The sequence below is a fragment of the Chiloscyllium plagiosum genome, chromosome 9 (genome assembly GCF_004010195.1).
Source record: "Chiloscyllium plagiosum isolate BGI_BamShark_2017 chromosome 9, ASM401019v2, whole genome shotgun sequence".
NCBI classification, from domain to species: Eukaryota; Metazoa; Chordata; class Chondrichthyes; order Orectolobiformes; family Hemiscylliidae; genus Chiloscyllium; species Chiloscyllium plagiosum.
In genome coordinates, this window is record NC_057718.1 from 30,681,285 (window position 1) to 30,703,040 (window position 21,756).

A 21,756-nucleotide genomic window follows, 5' to 3' on the forward strand; every position below is an offset into this window, starting at 1 on the left:
ATTCCACACTTTCACAAGAAGAAGAGAGGTTCCCTGACTTCAACTCCATTTTGTGTTACGTGACAGTGTCCATTATGAGTTTAAGCTTTATAAGTTTATACTTATAATGCATAAGTTTGTATTACCAGTATAGGTGTAGAAATTATCTTACATTTGGTAAAGACAAAAACTGTCACTGTTATGCTATTTTTCTGCTTAGATTTTCTACCACTTTGAATTAATTCTCATCATTCCCTGGTATAGTCATGCAGTTAGTGTTCACATGAAAGTAAAATATCAATGCATTACCTGCTGTGACCAACAGGTGAGTTGCAGTTCCAGCTAAGTATTATAAGGAAATATTTGCCTTTGTATAGCTCCATCAGAACCTCAGGAAGCACCAAAGTGTTTTAAAGCTTTTGACGTGCACTGTTATATGTAGGAATCATGGCAGTAAGATTGCTCATTACAGCACTACAAAACAATAATGTAATAGATGATCAAATAACCAGTTTTAAATTTTGGTTGAGGAATACATGTTGCCTAGAACAGATGAGGAAAGCTGCCGAGATATCTGCCACTGCTCATCAGGTGACTTTCAACTTAGTCTATTTTCCCAGCCAGTTTAAACAACTTTCTTCATACTCCTGGAATTGCCTATATTTAAGTTGGGAACGCTGGTTTGAGATCCAACATGTTACTAGGTTTAAAATAGTCTATTTTCAAATAGGTTCTGCAATAATGTGCTTTAACAATCCTTGATGCACTTTTACAGATTTTATTGCTATGGTATCCTTGCCCATCTGATTTAATCAATGTGCAGATTAAAAATTACCTATGACAATTGTAATGCCCTTCTTATGTGTCTCCATTATTTCCCAATCAAACTTCTCCCTACCATAAGGTAGCTTTTAAGAGGTCCATGAGCTCCAACATTGATTTTTCCATTTGCTATTCATTGTTTCTACCCAAAACTGATTCGACATTAGAACCTATTCCACATAAACCACTATTCACCACTGTACTGATACCTTCTTCTAATGACAAGGCCAACACACTTCTTTTTCCTTTCTGCCTATTTTTTCTGGAACATGAAATACTCTTGAATAAAAAACAAAATACTGTGGATGCTGGATATTTGAAATAAAAAGTGCTGAAGAAACTCAGCAGGTTGGGCAGTGTCTGTGGAGAAACAAAAGTCAACATTTCACATCCCATGACTATTCCTTGGAATAGTTCTGCAAGTATGTCAGTGTTCACAGCTTAGACACCAGCTCATCGGCCCTGAGCTGACATTCCTCGAAAAACAAACTCTTGGTGCATATATGGTCACCGTGCGTTGTTCATGCATCACCAGATCCACACACTAACGGCAACACATTACCTGCCCAGCAACCTCTATTCTATTTAATTAATTGTTATGTAGATAGATTGTGTTGACTGGGCCTTTATTCACTAGAGTTAAGAAGAATGAGAAAAGGATTTCATTGAAACATATAAAATTCTGACAAAGCTGGAGAGATCTCAATGAAATGATGATGTTTCCCATAGTTGAAGGTGATCTAGAACAAGGCATCACATTTTCAATACAAATGAGTCGATGCTGCAATGATGCCTTATCTGGTACTTCAGAATAAACACCAAGCTCTCTCCAGAAATCTAATTCACTTTGTTTTGCCTCAGTTGTTAATATGTGGTCAGACTCAATGGCAACCACCAAACCGTTATCATAAGAACTTTTAATTCAGTTGTGCATCAGCTCTATGATCTATTATTTCACTGTGTAATCCACTCAAGCTAAAACAGCATTTAATTTTGGAAATATGATATTAAAAGGCCTTGTAATGTCGTGATAGAAAGACAATGTCTGTCAAACAATTTGTTGTTTTGGTAGACGTTGTCTTATCATCATGACCTTTCAAGGCCTTTTCATATCATTTCTCCCAAATTAAATGATGTCTCAGGTAGTCTTAAAGAATACTTTAATGCTCTCCAAGCCTTAGCTGAATCCTTGACATTAACAAAAGCCAGTCTGTGTTCATATAAAGCAAAAATGTGCAGAAAAATGTTGAACTAACTGTACTACATTCTAGAGCAGAAAGATTATCATACAATACAGAAAACAATTTGGAATTTTGCCCATAACTAATTGATTGACTATACTATCTGATCATCTGGAAAGAACTGTTTCCATGAACCTCCTTTGCAAGGCAATTGTCAGCTGGCAATCTAGTCAGTCAGTCAGCTTACATTCTATACAGGATTTAAATGATGAGTATGTGACTCCTTTCACAAAGCCCATTGCTAAAAGAAGTTTTAGATGTGATGTTTATGTGCACACATCTCTGAGCTCATTATTGATAAATTCCCAATTACTACCAGTCAATCATTCAGTGTTGTTGCAAGTCTATCCATTTCTCCATGATTGTAAAAACTCATTTGTCCTTAATATGTATTATTGTAGAAAAACTCAATCTAGTCTTCTGGTCTATAAAAATTGGGTCTTTCCCCAATACCTTGATAACTATCATATTAAAATCACATGCCAGTGAACAGCCCAGAATAGGACATGGTTTCATTATTCAATACTTTTTTACTGATCTCGCAATTGTCATTTTTTTTTGTATAAGCCACATTTAAATTTAGTCAACCACACCTGCATCCTTTCAGAAGGTTTTTAACATTTTACAAATCGGACAAGTAAATGGTCTATGCAGCTTAGGCAGTTCGTTTTCCCTGTTTCTTATCGAATGATGTCATTAATACAACACTATTGAGGAATTTTAGCCATTGTAACTTTCTAACAAAAACTTAACAGTGGATCCACAAACTTAATAAAAAATAATTACTTATCATACTCCATGTCAGGCTTTATTTGTAATTTTTTCATAAAAATTTAACTCAACAGCAGTTTCTCACATATAAAGTATCCACAGAGCATTGTCATTGCCAGACTTAAAACAAGTAGTATTTTGATATTCTTTAACATGTTTCAATCTTCAGGACTCAGTGAATCGAGTTGAAGTATGAGCACTATCCTGCACTGCACATATACAAAATCCATGCTAACACATTCATCTAAAATTCCTGCTTAACAGTATAATTGTCCAGAATCATCATTATTTTCATTCTGTTCCTCAGTCTCATTTTGTCTAATTTTGAGAATCATACCTGTTCACTCTGGGCAGTTCATCGTATATCATATTTTGAATCTTAGCTAAAGTACATATTAATTCTTCCTTGCCTTTGCCAGGATTCATTCATTTTTTTATTGCTGTTCCAGTTTTGTCTTCTGTAACAGTAGCAAGATCTCCTGAAAGCAGTTTGATTCATAATTCTGCCTATTTATATCCATCCATTGTGTCAGTGTCTGTGACCATTATCTGAACTATTCCAAAAGCTGGCAATTGTTGAGTCTCCTATTTTGAGTGTCACCTTGGAATGTACCATTTCATCCAGAAAGGCTGAAGGAAATGACTGTTCCCTCAGTGATTCTTTCAAGACAGCAGCTGTTTGTTTTGACACCATCTCCTTCTGCGAACTGAACATCAGTTACAACTAGAACTCTGTCTAGATGTGACTTTAGCACAATATAACAATTTAAGCACCTTCTGATCTAAGGAATCCCTGAGTGAACTCTCAATCTTACAATCTGTTAACCTCCACAATGTATTCTGCCTTCGAATGCTCATCTTTAGTTCTAAAATTTATCAAAGTTCAATCTTCCTTGTAAATTTCATCAAAGAGCCCTAACAGAAGGTCAAAGACTTCATTGCCATCTAATTAACAGGTATCCAAATGATAAAATAATGAACTTCTCAACTTTATCTTTTTGTACAAAGCAGTAATGCCAGGGCTACAAGTTTGTTTCTTCTTTGGTAGAGATAGCCACATATCCACTTCAATCCTCCCCAATGGTCATTTCATTCAGACTCAGAACTACAGAGAGGAATCATATTCTTATAATGTATATTATTTCTGCTACTTTCCACAATGGCTACTGGAATTATGTTTTCTGTCTCTGCCTTTTTTGTTTTTATACTTAGCTTTCAACTTTCACCTTTAGGCAACTATTCTCTGTTAGTAGGTTGTACTCTCTAATGTCATTTGCTACATGTCTAAGACTGATTCAACACCACTTTATCAGAGGTCATTAGAGATGGATAAACAATTTGGCCTTGCCAGAGATGTTGCATGCCAAGAATAATTTGTTTGTTAAATCTGCAGGTAAACACTTTTAAATTAAAAGTCATATTGAGTCCCTTGAGAATTGTTACTGCAAACATCCAGCCAAATACTGAGTAAACTAATACACTTCTCACCTAAAACTTGTGAATTGCGTGGACACTGAGGGTTGAATAAGCAAAGGTTAATTGGTATATTAAGAACATCGAAGGATACAAGGTTTGTGCAGGAAAATGGTGGTGAAGTAGATTAGCCGTGCAGGGTTAATGGGCCCCTAAAATCTCCTTTACTTACCAAGTGTATCCAGACCACTTGCTCCATCACTCTGCTTCACCTGTGTGCCATTGGATGAGTGTCCTCTGCTGTGCACCTTTTTATGGGTAGTTTTAATTGAATGGCATAACTGTGACTAGCTTCCTGTTGTGCTGTTGCCACCCTCTAATTGGACTGTTTCTGATCCAGTCCAATTGAACTGGATAACCATTGTATCCCTGTAATGATCAAGTGAGATGTTAACTTTTTAAAAAGTAAAACAAACTTCCAGTTATTAATTGAAATAAATTATACCACAAGATTTCATATTTAGGACAAAACCTTACACTGCAAAAGAATTAACAAAGTACGGCTAACTTAATAATTTATTTTCTAAGCCCTTATTATTTAAATCTAAAAATATCACTTGCTTTTTTTTTGCTTAGTTCCCACCTGAGAACTCCCCTATACATTATAGGCTCTTGAGGATTTTCCCCCTACTGGGACCAAATCAGGATATGCCACGGCGCTTAGGAATTCACTTTAATTTGCCTGTTCCAGTTTGACACTTAGAGTTCACTCAATGATATTCCATTGCTGTTCTCTTCTGCTAGCTCCACCCGGTAGAACTGACAATTTTAATTGCTCTTTTCATTCCAAGCATGAGCACCATTCACAATTCCTGACAATTTAGTGACTCTAAATCAAGAACACCTCTGATTCCTATTGGCCTATGACTCCATGATTTAGCTGCTGGCAGATATGCCACTGTTATTTCACAACATTCCAAGCTGAAAAACTGGCTCAATGGGAAAACACACAAAATGTTTGTATAAATATAACATAAGTAGTACTGACACTTCGAGTTCTGCAATAACACTGAGTGATCTGCTTGTCTCGACATCATCCACTAGACTTTTGACCTCAAGCAACTCATTTCTATAAATTGTTTTCTGAGGCTGTCCTTTAACTCTTGTTTTAACAACATGGATGCAGCCAGCTCTGTCTGGTTGCTTGATGACTCTGTGGGGTTCAGGGTCCCACACATCCTCTATCTTCTTTTGATCCCTGATTTTGGAAGAATACCCATGTACTGATTGGAAGTTCAATCCTGTCAGCTTTGTGACTGTTCGTGGTTTTTCTTCTCAACACTGCTCTCTCACACCTTGTGGTCACGTCTCAAACACCTGGCTTAGCCTTGTGCAGTCCTCAGCTATCCACTTATTAACAAGATTCCCTCAATCTAAAGGTACACGAGCCTTAGAGGATGGTATACAGGAGGGAGCGGGTCTTAATTGAAGAACAGGTAGGGTGGAAAATAGTCTGGGGATGAGTGTGGGCCACTTTATAAACATAAACCAGTTCTGGAAGGTACTCAGGCTCCTTTGTTTACTCTTAGGAAGAAAGAAGTGCACAGTCATGCATTGTACTTGAATTCTTCAATTATCCATTACTGTCTAGATGCTAGAGAATGCTGCAGCTCTTAACAATACCATAGACCTTGCAAAGCTCCTGTAGGATCTGGTTCTCAAAGTTGTGCCCCTGATCACAATGAATATAACATTCAACACTGTATTGGGCAAATTAATCAGGCACTAACACTTTGGCTATAGTTTAGGTCTTTGGGTACAGGTGGGAATGGCCTGTGTGAACTTGGTGAAGATATCTTTCAGTACAAAAACATGCACAGTTCCATTACTACTGGGGTCAAGAACCATAAAATCAATTGCATGAGGTCTTTTGGCAACTAGGGATCCCATGCAGAGTTTAAGTTACTTCCTTGATTTGGCCACAGTATACCTCAGTCAATGAGGTATACTGCATCTGTAGTCCTTGTTTTTACCTGTTTATACTTCTGTCAATGTTGACAGTTGTCATCAATACCAGCAGCCATCCTGAGCCAATAACACTATTCTCTGCTCAGGGCAATTGTCTTTTCTGTCCTGTTTAGTCATGAACTGCTATCAATACTCGACACTTGAGGCTATCCGGAATGATGATTTCGTTCACCTCTCTCTCCTTGCCATGACTGCTGAGAGAGGACTCCATCCTCCTCCCCAATCCTTTTCCAGCACCTACTTATGATCCCAGCTGATGTTGCTACTGCACGTGTCAGATGCCAGTCTGAAATCGGGCTTATAGATCATATTTTGTTTATTCTGTGTTTAACAAAGTCTTCCACTGAAACACAAACATGCATCATTATGCATCTAGGTTTAATATTAAAATGCAAGCTTATTACACAAAAGAAATTAAAACAAAATAGAACAAACAATGCTATTTCCATGTAGCACATTGAAAGATTTCCATACATGGCAGAAGAAAATTCCAGCTATTCCAACACCATCACTTTACAATACTCAAATATCGGAGAAGAGTTCCCTTTAATATTATATCTATAAATTTGACTAAATTGTTTCTTTCAATTCCTGGTCTTGAGAGCTTGATATAACCCTCGTCATTGGTTATTCACACAACTGAGCTTCCATTATGACTCAGAAGTGGCACAGTTCCCTGTTCTTTGATACATACTGGTTTAAGACTCCTAGCTCCTGAAAGACGGACCAGTTAATTATTAAGCCCCCTGAAACACATAAACCAAAACCTACATGCCACTACTTTAAAATTCAAACTGTAAAATGAATGATAATGTAATGTGTGTGGTTTATATAAATTAAAACCTCTACAGTTTCAGTGCCTGCTCAGAATACCTCATCAGCTGCATGGGTTTGATGGATGTTAGGCCTTGCAGTAATGGTAGGCGAAAGTGAGGACTGCAGATGCTGGAGATTAGAGTCGAGAGTATGGTGCTAGAAAAGCACAGCAGGATCTGAGGAGCAGGAGAATCAACAAAAAATCAAAAATCAGGCAAATGTCCTTCATCAGGAATATGCCCACGCTAATCTACTTGAAGCCAAATCTACTTGAAGTCCTCTATCAAGGTAGATAGCAAAATGAAACCAACCTAGCTCTACCTGTCTGAACCTGGTTTCGATCTCACATTTGTGGGCGGCACAGTGGTTAGCACTGCTGCTTCACCACGCCTGAGACTCGGGTTCAATTCCCACCTAAGGCGACTCTCTCCGTGGAGTTTGCACATTCTCCCTATGTCGGCGTGGGTTTCCTCCGGGTGCTCCGGTTTCCTCCCACAATCCAAAAATGTGCAGGTTAGGTGAATTGGCCATGCTAAATTGCCCGTAGTTTAGGTGAAGGGGTAAATGTAGGCGAATGGGTCTGGGTTACGCTTCGGCGGGTCGGTGTGGACTTGTTGGGCCGAAGGACCTGTTTCCACACTGTAATTAATCTAATCTAATCTAATATAATTTAAGTGCATCATTCTGCTAAATCTTAATTGAAATGTCATAGGGAACAGGGTCAACATTGGCATGGCATTTTCTATAGCACTCCCCCAACCTGGCACGAATGGGTTCCTCCTGTGGTCAGTCTTCTACTTAAGTGTATCTGCATTGCATAACCTTTGCCTGAACTGTTCTGGAACTGCACACATTCAACAGCCTTTTGGGTGTATGTTGCTTCTGCTTGGTGGACGTTTAAAAATAGATGAGTGGGTTGTTGTCTAAAAACAGTTCAAACTGTACACCAATGTCTGATTTTATAGGAAATAGCCTACTTGAAAGCCAGCAGTTCGAGTTTCATGTTGGAGTAATTCTCTATATTCCACTCATTCAGTTTGAGACTCCAACTGACGTAAGCGATAACCACCCTCTACTGTCCATGAACCTGTAACAACACCATTCTTAGGCCAGGCACATTGTCAGCAGTTTCCAATGTGATGGGGGAGTCAGAAATCTGGGTAGCCAAGGACAGATGATAAGACAAGCTTCTGCTTAAGGGTGCAAACGAGGCTTAAGATGCTGGTGTCAAACTCCCTGTGCTGCTCCGTGAAGAATCACACTTCACACATCCTCTCCTAAACATTGTTTGACTTCCTCTGTAAATCATGGAATCAGGTGACCAACTGTGAATAGCCTTGCACAAATCTCCTATGGTAGCCCACTAGACCAAGGAACTCCCATAGTGCCCTCCCAATCTTAAGTGAGGGTACTGCTGTACCACATGGACTTTCTCATCATCAGGAGTATTGCCTTCCTTCTAATGAAGTGTTAAGTACCGTACTTCTGTCGAGAAAAGTCAGCACTGCTCTGGTTTGACTTTCAGGTTAAAACTAAGACAAGTGGGCTGGGATGGTGTTTAGTTTTGCAAGAGTCTCCTGGATTATGAAGTCAAAGAAAAGTATGTTGTCCAGATACAAAGGAGGGACTGGAAATTAGGATTGCCAATAAATGTATCTATCTCACACGTGAAGGTAGCAGGAACAATGTAGACCCCAAATGAACTACTTATGTATTCATAAAGGCTCTACTGCCTATTTGAAATCTCTTTGTTACAATGTCTTGCTCAGTGATGGGTAGCTGATAATAACTGTGGTCCAAATCAAAACTGCAGAAAGACTTTGCACCTCTGGGAACTTGCGATGCTTCCTCAATCCCAGGCAGAGGATAGCAACCTTAAGCGCCTTTGCTTAAAGTGTCCTTCTTTCTTCTTCACAAGGACTATATGGAAGGTGTTACAGACTTGATGACTCTCAGATAACACATTATTCCAATGACTTCTGCAAATAGTCCTAGATTTCCTCCCATTGATGAGTGGGATCCAGCAGTCTGGAATGTTTACTGGACACTTACCTTTGGTCACAATCCGATGGCTTACCAGGTCGCAATCTCCAATGTCATTGTGATCTTTACTGAAAGTTGTCTTCTACTTGGTGAGAATAGAAACCAATTGCCTCTTCTGGGTCTCCTCCAACTTGCCAATGGCCTTTTATGAAATGAGGTTAGAGATATCCCCTCTAGTTGATCCACTGTTCACAACACTGGCAGGGTTAAGGAGACTTATGGACATTCTTGGTTGGAAGTAAACATCATTGTTGCTGATGTTGGAAATCTGCATTGGTACTCTATTCTTTTCACCCATTATGGCAAGGGTGACTTCCAGAGTTCCACCAAGTGGGAGCTATGCTACACATGACTTTCTAGCAAGGCCTAATGTTGACTAGTTAGAGCTGGCTGACATGACCATTCAAGATATGTGATGGTGCACATGGCTAAAAGAATATCACAGTTTCCTGTGACAGTTCTAGAGAACCATACAGACTAATACACTTTGTGTGCGTCAAACAAGGTCAAAGGCTCCTGTGCCCAATGTGCCAACCTTGCAATTTGCTGCTTGGAGCAATCACTGTATATACTTTCAAAGGATGACTAGATATTTCTTAATACATTAGACTTCAACTCTGCAGATATTCCCAACTGCCATACTTCCAATGCAGTATTGAACAAACTATTAGAAACCCCAGCATATGAATAGAGAGAGAAATATCATCCAGAACTCAATGGAACCATGATAGCGAATGTCCATCCCATGCAAAGCAGAGACCTGGATGAGAGAACAGACATCAATCAAAACTCAATCTTCAGCAAGATACTTCTGGGAAAAATGACGAGTAAAAACTGATGTGTCGTCTCTTATGCCGTTTTGGAATAATGCTTACACCTTGCCACATTTCAGGCTCACTACTACTGTACATAGGATTGAGCCTTGTTCTGAAGGATCCTGACCCCTGCCTGACTCCCACTGAGTATATACAGTATAATGTGAGAAGAAAAGGCCATTACACTGAATGGAGTTTCTGTGGCTGATGGTAATGGCAGCCATGGTTGCTAAGGGCAGTCATGTTTGAAGTACCCGGTCCTGTCAATTTGAACACCTCTTCGGAACATCCTTGGAGATAAGAGAGCACTATCTGTGCTTGCTTATTGCTGTCTGTTCCCCCTGACCCTTTAGTCTGAGGTTTACACCCTTGTCTTCACCAACAGTCACCTTCCTGATGGTTTTCTTTATCTTGGTCTTGGGGAAAGATTGGATCCTATGATCTGAATAATACATTCTTGTGCTTCAAAGAAAGGTATTTGAGGTGTGTCACTATTATGCCTCCTCAGCTTCATCTGGACATTCCAATCCCTCACTACTTCTGCTAGCTAGATAGTCCTTCAAATGCCTGTCTCTGGCCAATTTAAGGGAAGGATCCAAAGGATAATGCAGAAACCAGATCCACCCCTTCACCTTCCTTCGACTCATAAAACCTTTGCAATGGGTATGTCAGGCCACTGATATCTGCCCAAACCTATGTTAATATTTCAAAGATCTGCCACAGACGTATTTGAACATTTGTACTCCTTCCACTATTTCCCAACTGGCTTTCCTGTGTAAATGTTCCGTCACCAAAGCCACCTGCTCACCCACATCTTGGCCTCTGGATGCCATAATCAGCTTGACATCCTCAGTCCAGTCTTCAATTGCCAGATCATCATATGTTTCCAGCCTTCCCCCGAATCTTTCCAGTTTTCTGCACATTGGTAAGTAGAGTATCCTAGCAAGAGTACTGCCTCCCTCCCTCTGTAACATCAAGTGAACATCTGCCTCAATTCTGACTTCCTCTGCCAATATCTGATGCTCCAGTGATCCTGGAGCAGCTTTAACCTGTCTCTCAGACACTGCTACTTTCAATTTCTCCATCACCCACTTGGCCAGACACCTTTAACCTTGTCTGTTATGACAAGATACCTATGCTGTAGAATCCTGCACAAGAGATGTAATGTTTGACTTACAATCTTCTTCCTGACCTCTCCGCCCCCACCCCATTCCGGCCTATCACCCTCACCTTGACCTCCCTCCACCTATCGCATTTCCAACGCCCCTCCCCCAAGTCCCTCCTCCCTACCTTTTATCTTAGCCTGCTGGACACACTTTCCTCATTCCTGAAGAAGGGCTTATGCCCCGAAACGTCGATTCTCCTGTTCCTTGGATGCTGCCTGACCCGCTGCGCTTTTCCAGCAACACATTTTCAGCTCTGATCTCCAGCATCTGCAGTCCTCACTTTCTCCTTGAACATGGATGGCCCAATGATCACAAAGCAGGGTTTCTTTATTCCACTAAAATCATTGCAAACATGAAGTGAAACCAAAGGTTAAACAAGGAATTATTTACAGATTTTACACAGAATGAAGTCTGTATTTTACATTGGGTTGAGGAATACTTTGTCTGTCTTTTCCTTCTACCAATGAGCCCTCCCACACTCATCATCGCCACCTGTTGATGGAGGCCCTGGTACAACTGTTTGAACTGTTTGGGCGGCATGGTGACACAGTGGTTAGCACTGCTGCCTCAGCGCCAGAAACCCGGGTTCAATTCCCGCCTCAGGCGACTGTCTGTGTGGAGTTTGCACATTCTTCCCGTGTCTGTGTGTGTTTCCTCCGGGTGCTCCGGTTTCCTCCCACAGTCCAAAGATGTGCAGGTTAGGTGAATTGGCCATGCTAAATTGCCTGTAGTGTTAGGTGCAGGGGTAAATGTAGGGGAATGGGTCTGGATGGATGCGCTTCGGCGGGTCGGTGTGGACTTGTTGGGCCGAAGGGCCTGTTTCCATACTGTAAGTAATCTAAGTAAAACTCCCCTGCTTGATGCCCTCTCTCTCCATCTCGAACTGCTGGTAGACGTTCCATTATATTTATTACTAAGGTCCTTATCCCTGGAACCATGATTTAAAAGGGTGACAATAGTACCTGAGGACTGAGAAAGGTCTGCTCTGACTGGGAATGAGACAGTTTTTTTTTGTGATCTGTTCATGTATGTTGAACATCGTCTAAAATCTGATATGTTCTATGTGTTTTCTACAATATTGTCCTTTCTACAATATTGTCCTTTAAAATAAAATTGCTGTAGTGAGTCCTTATTCAATTTAATCCATATTTCTCCAACTCAGGATGAGCATTTTTCTTCTTAAGGCTATATGTTATCCTCTTATCTGTACTGTTTTAGAATAGAATATAACCAGCTGGAGAACTGTAAGAAGGCTGATAATACAAGCTATTTTCTGCTGTCTCATCCTAATCTTGTTACACAAATGATTGTGAAGAGATTCATGAATTTTAATTTTCTATTTTGCATTAGACCCTCATGTCACACACCCCAGCTGTTCTCTGCAGGAGATGACTACTCAGCCTCATACTTTGAGGATGGGGTGTTTTGTGAGTTGAAAATTGTCAGTTCTTGGCAATTTGTCGAGCAAAACGTGGACTTAACAACCACTCAGTAAGATGATTAACAGTGATCAGGAGGAACAACATTGCACCTTTACTAATTGCCACAGATCTGACATTGTTCACAGTGGCCCACTGATTCATTGTTCCCATCTCAAACACTACTGCCCTGTACATCATTGTCCTATTTTTAAGTAAATTTCATTTTTTAACACCTTCCTCCCATTGCCCCACCCATCCATTTTTGCCTTCCTTCCAGAAGCTGACAAATAATGTTCAGGTGTGGGGCTGAACACTATTAACTTTTCAAACAAGTGACTGGTCTTCATTTGTGAACTAGACAGTGTACGTTATACAATTTTAGAGATTCATTTACCTCCTCTGCCATTATTTTATACAGAATATGGGCTGGTGACAGGAATAACCTTCTAACAGAGCTTGCTTGCATTTTTTGGTTAGTTGGGAAATGCAATGTTCCTCATTTGCTGCCTCCCTAAAATAACATTGAATGGTCATAATGTGCAAAGTTAAGATATTTCCAGTTTACCCCTAACCTTTCCAACTTTTTCCAGTATCCTGTCCTGAAAACATCACTTTCATAAGTAACTAACCACCCTCACTTTGAGATGTAAAAGTTTCAGCAGACCCCCTTACCTTGGGATATCAGAGCTTAAGCCAATATGGTCATCAACCAATGGCCACTCTTATTGCAGTTATTACTGAATGGCAGTCAGCAACAGGAACCCTGACTGTTGTTTGCAATTTCCTCCACCCTCTCCTAGTTCAGAGGTGAAAGCTCAATTACAGTGAGCTGGATTTAATGGAGATGACAGTCATCTAGTTCGCCAGCTTAAGAGTCAGCAAAAGTCTCAAGTTGGGTGTTTTAAAGAATATCCCGTGCAATTCAGTCCCTATCAAGTACTTAGCCAGCAGTGTCAATTACCCTGGGGACAGAGGCCCAACCTACCAAGAACTCCAGGAAATCTGAGATCAGTGGCTCTTCTGTGTTCAGCAACACCATCCAAGGCTTTGGATCAGGAGAGTCCCAGGCAAAGTTGAGTGATGATGGGAACGCAATATGTGGTTGGGGAAGCAAGCTAGCAACAAGTAAAGAGGGTGGCTTTCAGGGACTCCCACCCGTTTCCCAGTGCCAGGTCCTCCATTCAGGCCCTGAGTATCTTTGAACAAGGGATAACCCCATCAGAGCCTACAAGCAAACATGTTCGGATTTGCATTTTGAACGTAGTCCCCCCCCCCCCCCCCCTCCCCCCAAGCCTTCTCCCCCCCGACACCTTCTCCCCTATATTGGGGAGACAGGCCGCCTACTTGCGGAGCGTTTCAGAGAACACCTCTGGGACACCCGGACCAACCAACCCAACCACCCTGTGGCTCAACACTTCAACTCCCCCTCCCACTCCACCAAGAATATGCAAGTCTTTGGACTCCTCCATCGCCAGACCACAACAAAACGACGATTGGAGGAAGAGCGCCTCATCTTCCACCTAGGATCTGACGTCCCTCCCCCGAAGTCCCTCCTCCCTACCGTTTATCTTAGCCTGCTGGACACACTTTCCTCATTCCTGAAGAAGGGCTTATGCCCGAAACGTCGATTCTCCTGTTCCCGGATGCTGCCTGACCTGCTGCGCTTTTCCAGCAACACATTTTCAGCTTTGCATTTTGAACTCCTTGCATGGCATGTCTTTAGTCCATCACTGGGTAAATATCATGAAGAATTGACTTCAACTGGCAGGAGGTGGTAGCATAGTGTCACTAAGTAGTAATCTAGAAAGCCAAGCTAATGTTCAGGGGAAACTTGTTTGAATTCCACCATGACATGGTGAAACTTGAATTCAGTTTTTAAGTAATTTAAAAGTTGTCAATTATTGTAAAAATCAATCTGGCTCCTTTAGGGAAGGAAATCTGATGTCCTTACCTGGTCTGCCCTACATGTGACTCTAGAGCCATAGCCTCTTAGTTGGCCTCTGGACAATTAGGAATGGGCAATAATTGCTGACACTTACATTCAATGAATAAATAAAATTAAAATGGGCAGTGGGATAGGAAGGTTATCCATAGGCCTTCTTGCCTCAGTCTTAATTGAAGTGGAGGTGGCAAGGTGGGAGAAGAGAAGAAGGAACAGCTTAGTTTTTCAAACCAAGGAGTATTTGTATCTGTTGTGTAAGGACTTTAGGACCTTGCAGTGTTGTCATGGAGTTGCTCCTTACTGGACATAACTTCATCCACACTGTGCTATTTAAGAATAAAAAGAGAAACACAAGAAACATTAGTCAGAAACCTGAAGGCTTCCTATGTGAATATTAGAAGCACAGTAACAGTAAGACTAGAGTCTGGTATATCTCTGAAAACCATGTATTATTCTAAATAGTCTAAATATATAATAAACACTGTTATAAAGAAGCCAAGCCTGAAAATGGTTTTTGATCTTGCCTTCGTATTGATCAGCTTTTCTTGAACCCAAACCCATGGATGTAGGAATAAAGTCATGTAGTTTTGCAGCATAGAAAGAAGTCCTTCAGCTCATCATGTCGACAGCTATCAAGAGGGTCATTCAGCACAGAAACAGACCCTTTGGTCCAACTCGTCTATGCCAACTAGATATCCTAAACTGATCTAGTCATATTTGTCAGCATTTGACCCATATCCCTCTAAACCATTCGTATTCACATACCCGTTGAAATGCCTTTTAAATGCTGTAATTGTGCCTGTCTCCACCTCTGGCAGCTTGTTTCTTACACACATCACCCCCTGTGTGAAAAAGTTGCCCGCAGGTCCCTTTTAAATCATTCCCCTCTCACTTTAAGCCGTCTAGTTTTGGACTCCCCAACCCTGGGAAAAAGACGTTGGCTCTTTATCCTATCCACGCCTCTCAGGATTTTATAAACTTATATAAAGTCATCCACAGCCTCCAACAATCCAGGGTAAAAGGCCCCAGCCTATTCAGTCTCCCCTAATAGCTCAAACCCTCCAGTCCCAGCAACATCATTGTAAATCTTTTCTGAACCCTTTCAGATTTAACAATGTCTTTCCTATAGCAGGGAGACCAGAATTGAATACGGTACTCTAAAAGTGGCCTCACCAATGTCCTGTACAGCCACAATATGACATCCCAACCTATATACTCAATGTACTGACCAATGAAGGCAATCAAACACCTATTTACTCTCGTCCCATTTTCCAACTTTTTTCCCATAGTCTATCATACTTCAAATGCTTGTCTAAATACTTCTTAACTGTTGAAAAGAGTTCCAGTCTCTACCGCTCTTTGAGGCAATGATTTTTAGATACTCACCACCCTATGGTTGAAAAACATTCTCCTCGAATTCTCTCCACACCACCTGCCCTTTACCATAAATCTACACCCCTGATCACTGATCCCTCTATTATTGATCTTATCTATATCCCTCGTAATTTTGTACACAACATTATGCAATAAAAGACTTGAGTAGTGATAGGGTCAACTTCCTAGAAAATACTGGCAGTAGTGAGAATCAAGAAACGCACATGAAATCATTTGGAGAAAAGAGAAACTCAAAGAAATTTGCTTAAATAAAAACGATTACACATGCTGAATATCTGAAATAATTCACTTTGTTTTTATTTTTGTAAAAAAAAAATCACCTTTTCATAAAGTTACTAATATAACTTTAAGACTGCTAGCAGCGAGAAAAGCCACAGAGCTTACACTTGCTTTTAAGAAGAAAGATCTCTGTACAGAAAACTCCTGCAGAGGAATCACAAAAACAAGTACAAGCCTGAATAAAAGCCTTTTACATCAAGTGATAGAGAAAACAAGGTTGAAGCAGTCAGGTAAGTAAAAGCCCACTGGCAGCCAAGGGGATAAATCCATGTTGAGCACCTGCAGAAAGTGGGTAAATAGTGAACACACAAAGCAGATTTGATCAGTTGGAGGAAAGAAGAACTAAGTTTCATTTTCAAACAGAAAAAGTAGGCCTGTAAACAGTTAAGATTCCTAACACTGATTTCACAATTTCTAAACAACCCACACGATAACTAAGTCAACAAAAGTAAAGAAAGCTCTTCAGAAATAGTTGTAAGGTAAATCAATGGGAAAAGATCCAACCCAACAATAAAATTAGTTCAATCTTAATGTTTGGGTAGTTTGAGCAGGAAGCATAGGTTTTACTGAGTAACTGAGAAGTCTTCGTTTTTTTATTAGTTTAAGAAAAGGTCTGAAATAAAGCGAAAGTCATGAATTTGATCACATGGTGATGAATGAGGTGCAAAAAGAACTCAGATGCAGTGGAAAAAAATTGGTGTGAATGGCATCTGTTATGATTGTTCTTTCTCTTGTAGCATCTTCTGAGGTGTTTTCGCTTCGAGCGCAAAAGATGGGCTAGGGTCCAGTACACGGCACCTGTATCCAAGGCTGTGTCGGGGGAACCGGACCAGTGCGAAAACACCCCTGGAGAAGCCCAAAGAAAAAGAACAATCTCTATAAAATCATGATAACCACCTTTGATACAATCGAAAAACCATTGATTCTTATTAAATGACAACACTTTGAGAAGATTTCTACCCACAGATCTTTTAGAAATCCTTCATCCATCTTGAAAAGATAATGTTTTCATTCATCACTGTGACCATATTGATAAAGGAAAACTGAAGTTTATTGGAAAAAGATTTAGAACTGCAGAAACTTTAACAGTTTTCAATTTTGGTTCTGCAGCAACAATCTTTGGAACAACAAAGATTTAATAACTACTTTAGTCAACTTAGAATATAACAAGACAATGAAATGAGTGTTGAACAAAGAGATCAAAATCCTCACATTGATTGAGGCCAAGAAGATAATCAATGATATCAAGTGCAAGCAGACAATGAAACAAAATTCACTTTTATCAATTTTTCTAACAGAAAAATCCAAGCTTTCAGAATTATTTGACTTATCAGCAAATTGACAAGTTTGGACTGCACAATTTCTAAGGTTGCACCCAGATTCAGAATTGAGCACCAAATCAAACACTGGACTGGTTTATATACTTCTCACCCATATGGGAAGAATATCACATCTTGTGTTACATTGGCAACAGACAGATATGAAGTATATATTTGACAGTCATCTAACAGGTTTTTGATCAATATTTCACTTCAAGAACAAATAGGATGCTGGCAAGATTACACTTCAATAGCAAATATTCAGTCCCAAAAAGACTGTAGGTAGCTTCATTAGTGACCTGAGTTATTCAACTATTGAAAATTAGAGTAACAACTCAGTTGTCTCAGAATCATCTGTCTCTTAGATAAATCAATCACTGAACTTCTTCAGTAAAAAAAGATCTAACTCAAGGACAGAAATTGCAGTGGCTACATAGTCTAGAAAATTATCCAAAAATCATTATATAGCAAAAGTTGCATACACTGTACACATTCTACCAAAAGTGTTGACAACATGTAGCATTCAATCAGATCTCAAACAGAAAAGATATATCATGTGCGGCAACACCAACATAAAATCCTAAGCAGTCTGATGGCTAATATCTCACCATAGGTGTCATTCCAAAACCCAATAACGCCAAATACAAAACTGTCCAGCCTTACATCAACCATGCGTTCATTATATAAAAATAGGTCATTTCTCAAAACTTTATTACAGTCCAAAGAATCTTCCAAGCATCAAACCAAATCATATCCAGGCCAACATTACCATTCATGCCTTTGAACAGATCCATAAAAGCATTGAAGAACAAGTTAATACTGTAATAACTTTAAAAACGGTCTTGAAGAATTAACACTATCCATAGGTTAATGACAGAGAAGATGCAACTTACCCATAATTTCTGCAATTACATCAACCTCAGATCCCTTCAACAAGCACGAACAAAAGCCAACAGAGAAAAAGAAAACTCACCAACCTTGTGGTGGCGCAGTGGTTAGCATTAATGCCTCATAGCAGCAGAGACCCAGGTTTGATTCCAGCCTTGGGTGACTATCTGTGTGGAGTTTGCACATTTTCCCCGTGTCTGCATGGGTTTCCTCTCACTGTGCAAACATGTAAATGTTAGGTTGATCAGCCATGCTAAACTGCCCCACCATGCAACGTTTTGCAGGCTGGGTGGGTTAACAATGGTAAAGGCAGGGTTACGGGAATAGGGTGGGAAGTATGGGATGCGCTTTGGAGGGTAAGTGCAGACTCGATGGGTTGAATAGCTTCTATCTGCACTGTAGGGATGCTATGATGATTCTATGATTCTTACCGTCACATATTCCTGCAAGTTGTCACAGACTTTCCTGACCCACCTATGGACATAGATGAATCAAGTCAAAGACTTGAAATGGGTGTAGGAGATATAAGGAAACAATATACAGTAGATGTTTTTAAAAAAGAAGTATTCTAGATAATTCATTTGAGAATATATGAATATAAATTGGTGTTTTACGATGGGAGAAAAATAGGAGGTGTTGTGTCAGGGGTTTGGGACACCAAAACATTGCAATAATTTCACAGAGCTAAGTAGATTTAAGAAGAAAGACAAACACACAGAGAGCTAGATTGAGATCCTTAACTTTGCAAATGTTAGAAACACATGCAGAAAAGCACATGGATTAGATCAACATTTTAAATGGCAGAGTTTATGGAATTACCTTTCAATAATGTAACAGTGAAATTAGAACCGGGTATACGTAGAATCTCTACAGTGCAGAAACAGGCCATTCGGCCCAACAAGTCCACACCGACCCTCCAAAGAGTATCCCACCTAGACCCATTCCCCAACCCTATTACTCTACATTTCCCATGACTAATGCACCAAACCTATATACCCCTGAACACTATGGGCAATTTAGCATGGTCCAGTTCACCTAACCTGCACATCTTTGGACTGTGGGAGAAAACCAGAGTACCCAGAGGAAACCCACGCAGACACTGGGAGAATGTGCACACACCACACAGACAGTCACCTGAGACTGGAATCGAACCCGGGTCCCTGGCACTGTGAGGCAGCAGTGCTAATCACTGAGCCAGAATGCTGCCCCTCTGAATACCCTTTATTTAATCTTAAAATGTAATAAAGTTAAAAATCATACAACACCAAGTTATAGTCCAACAGGTTTATTTGGAAGCACTAACTTTCAAAGCCCTGCTCCTTCAGGTAGCTTTGGAAAAGGATCCCCTTCTAAAGCTACCTGATGAAGGAGCAGTGTTGTGAAAGCTAGTGCTTCCAAATAAATCTGTTGGACTATAATAATCTGGTGTTGTGTGATTTTTAACTTTGTCCACTCCGGTCCAAACACCAGCATCTCCACATCATGGTTAAAATGTAACGAGCAGCATTATAAAGAAGCCAGAGCCTGAAGTCAGAACCTTTCCTTTGCTTTAACCAACCTGTCTTGAACCCAAACTCATGGAGGACATAAAACCACACAACAAAAGATTATCATTAGGTAGATGAGTTTCAGAGATATCTGAATATAATGGGAAGTGTTTTCATTTTGATTTAGCAAAATGGTTCTTTTTCTTCCAGATGAAAGATGAAAAAAATGAAAGATATGATGAGAACCTCCACTATCCTGTCCTCGTCACTCTAACTAAGCAGGAAACAGCCAGCAATGCCCAACCAAGCTGAGACCTGTGATGTGCTGCCCTTTTCTTGGTTCCTCTAGCAGCTGCACTCAACAATATGAAAGCACAGTTAGGACGCTCATATGGAAGGAATACTTTTGTTGGTGAAGATTAAGGAAAATTCACAAGTGTAAACTTACCTCTTTTCTCGCCCAGAAAATCCACAGAATTTGTAATGTTCCATACTTTTCCAATTAAAGCAATTTTCCTCACTAAAATTGGTATATATGTAATTTTTTTGATTGCTTTGTTACTTAAAATGTCAAGTCATTTATTTTCTAACATATATTATTTTCCAAATGCTGTTTTCTTACATAAAGAACAGTATGCATTTGTTTATTTTTCAATAAAATATACAGAAAAAAATTCATTAATAATAAGTAATCTGCAAAATCTCTTTATTTTCTTCACCTTTTTGCCAGAAACCTAGATTTTTGCAGAAGTCTTGGGTGGTTTTCAATTTCGTTTACCTATCTGCATCATTGCAGGAATCTTGTAAACTTGACCACTTAGCTTTTGTGAGATAAAGCCTGGCCAACCCTCTGCTCCTCCCTTCCAATTATGTATGATTAGTCTCAGTGTTTTGTGTCAAGATGAAGGAGTGTGCTGAGTGGTTATTATCTGTTTAGGTGCAAGGAATCCATGCAGTTTCTTACTTTCTGCAGTGAATGAACCTTTTGCGGGATTTGGTTCTAGCAGCTCACTGTGTTAACCTTATTTTAAGCCTGTGCTTTAGAATAATTGCTTCTAAACCTCAATTTGATGTTATCACAGTAGATATCGTGAAGCTCTTAGAGTGATTCCTAAATATTTACATATTTAATTTTCCTCATCAATCTTTCTCAGGAAAATCCTTATATCATTGCACACATTAGATGAGCCATCATTATATAGAAAGAGTGGGGGCAAAAACTAGGATACGGTGAAAGACAGTCAAGTTTCAGAAGCAGTCTTTAAGCTTACTGGTTATTGCTATTTATTGAGATGTTGCTTTGGCCCAAACTTTGAGGAAAGCAAAAATTCTGAGATGCTGAGTATGATTTTTTTTGCCTTTGCAGTCCTGTATTGTGCCTTTTATTTTCTTTCTTTGTCTTTCTTCTTTCCTGTGGTTAAGCAGGTCCTGAAAGGAAAGCTTAGCACTTAATACTGGGATCTAGTTGTAGGAATGTATACTGTAGCAGATTCCAAGGAGCTGAGCAAATGATGGAGGCTTAGTGTTGCAAACTGAGAAGGAAAATTGTTTTTAATTAGCACCTTGGTAAGAACTACTGATTAATAGCGTTTGGTTTTGTGAAGAGCTTTCAGCTGAGTAATTTGTGTAGCCATTACAACAGTTTCGTCAGAGCTCCTCTCCTGTTGTTAAACACAAACAGCAGATGATAACAGTCTGAGATGAGTTTGTCAAGTAACAAATTTGCATGACTGAAGAAGTATCTTCTGCACTGAGGCGCAGTAGATCGTAATGAACTAAAAAGGTATTTTAAAGCTTTGTGAAACAAAATGTTGAATGTCAACATGTCTTTTGAGTAAGATTTATTTTAACAATTTCCATTGCAGCTAAAATTTGTGTGCATCAGCATGCTTAAGTATTTATTGTCATGTGTATTTCATTACAAAATACTG

The 21,756-nt window shown here is 39.8% G+C and overlaps 1 protein-coding gene across 3 annotated transcripts in view; it reads left to right on the plus strand.

Annotated features, from left to right (window-relative positions):
• camkmt (calmodulin-lysine N-methyltransferase) overlaps positions 1-20,351 on the plus strand; it is a 379,453-nt gene extending 359,102 nt beyond the window's left edge. For all 3 annotated transcript variants that reach the window (XM_043695646.1, XM_043695648.1, XM_043695647.1), the window contains one exon: positions 20,036-20,351. In XM_043695646.1, coding sequence (XP_043551581.1) covers positions 20,036-20,137 — 102 coding nt within the window. In that variant the 3' untranslated portion in view covers positions 20,138-20,351. The remainder of the gene's footprint in view (positions 1-20,035) is intronic.
• The last annotated feature ends 1,405 nt before the right edge of the window (positions 20,352-21,756 follow it).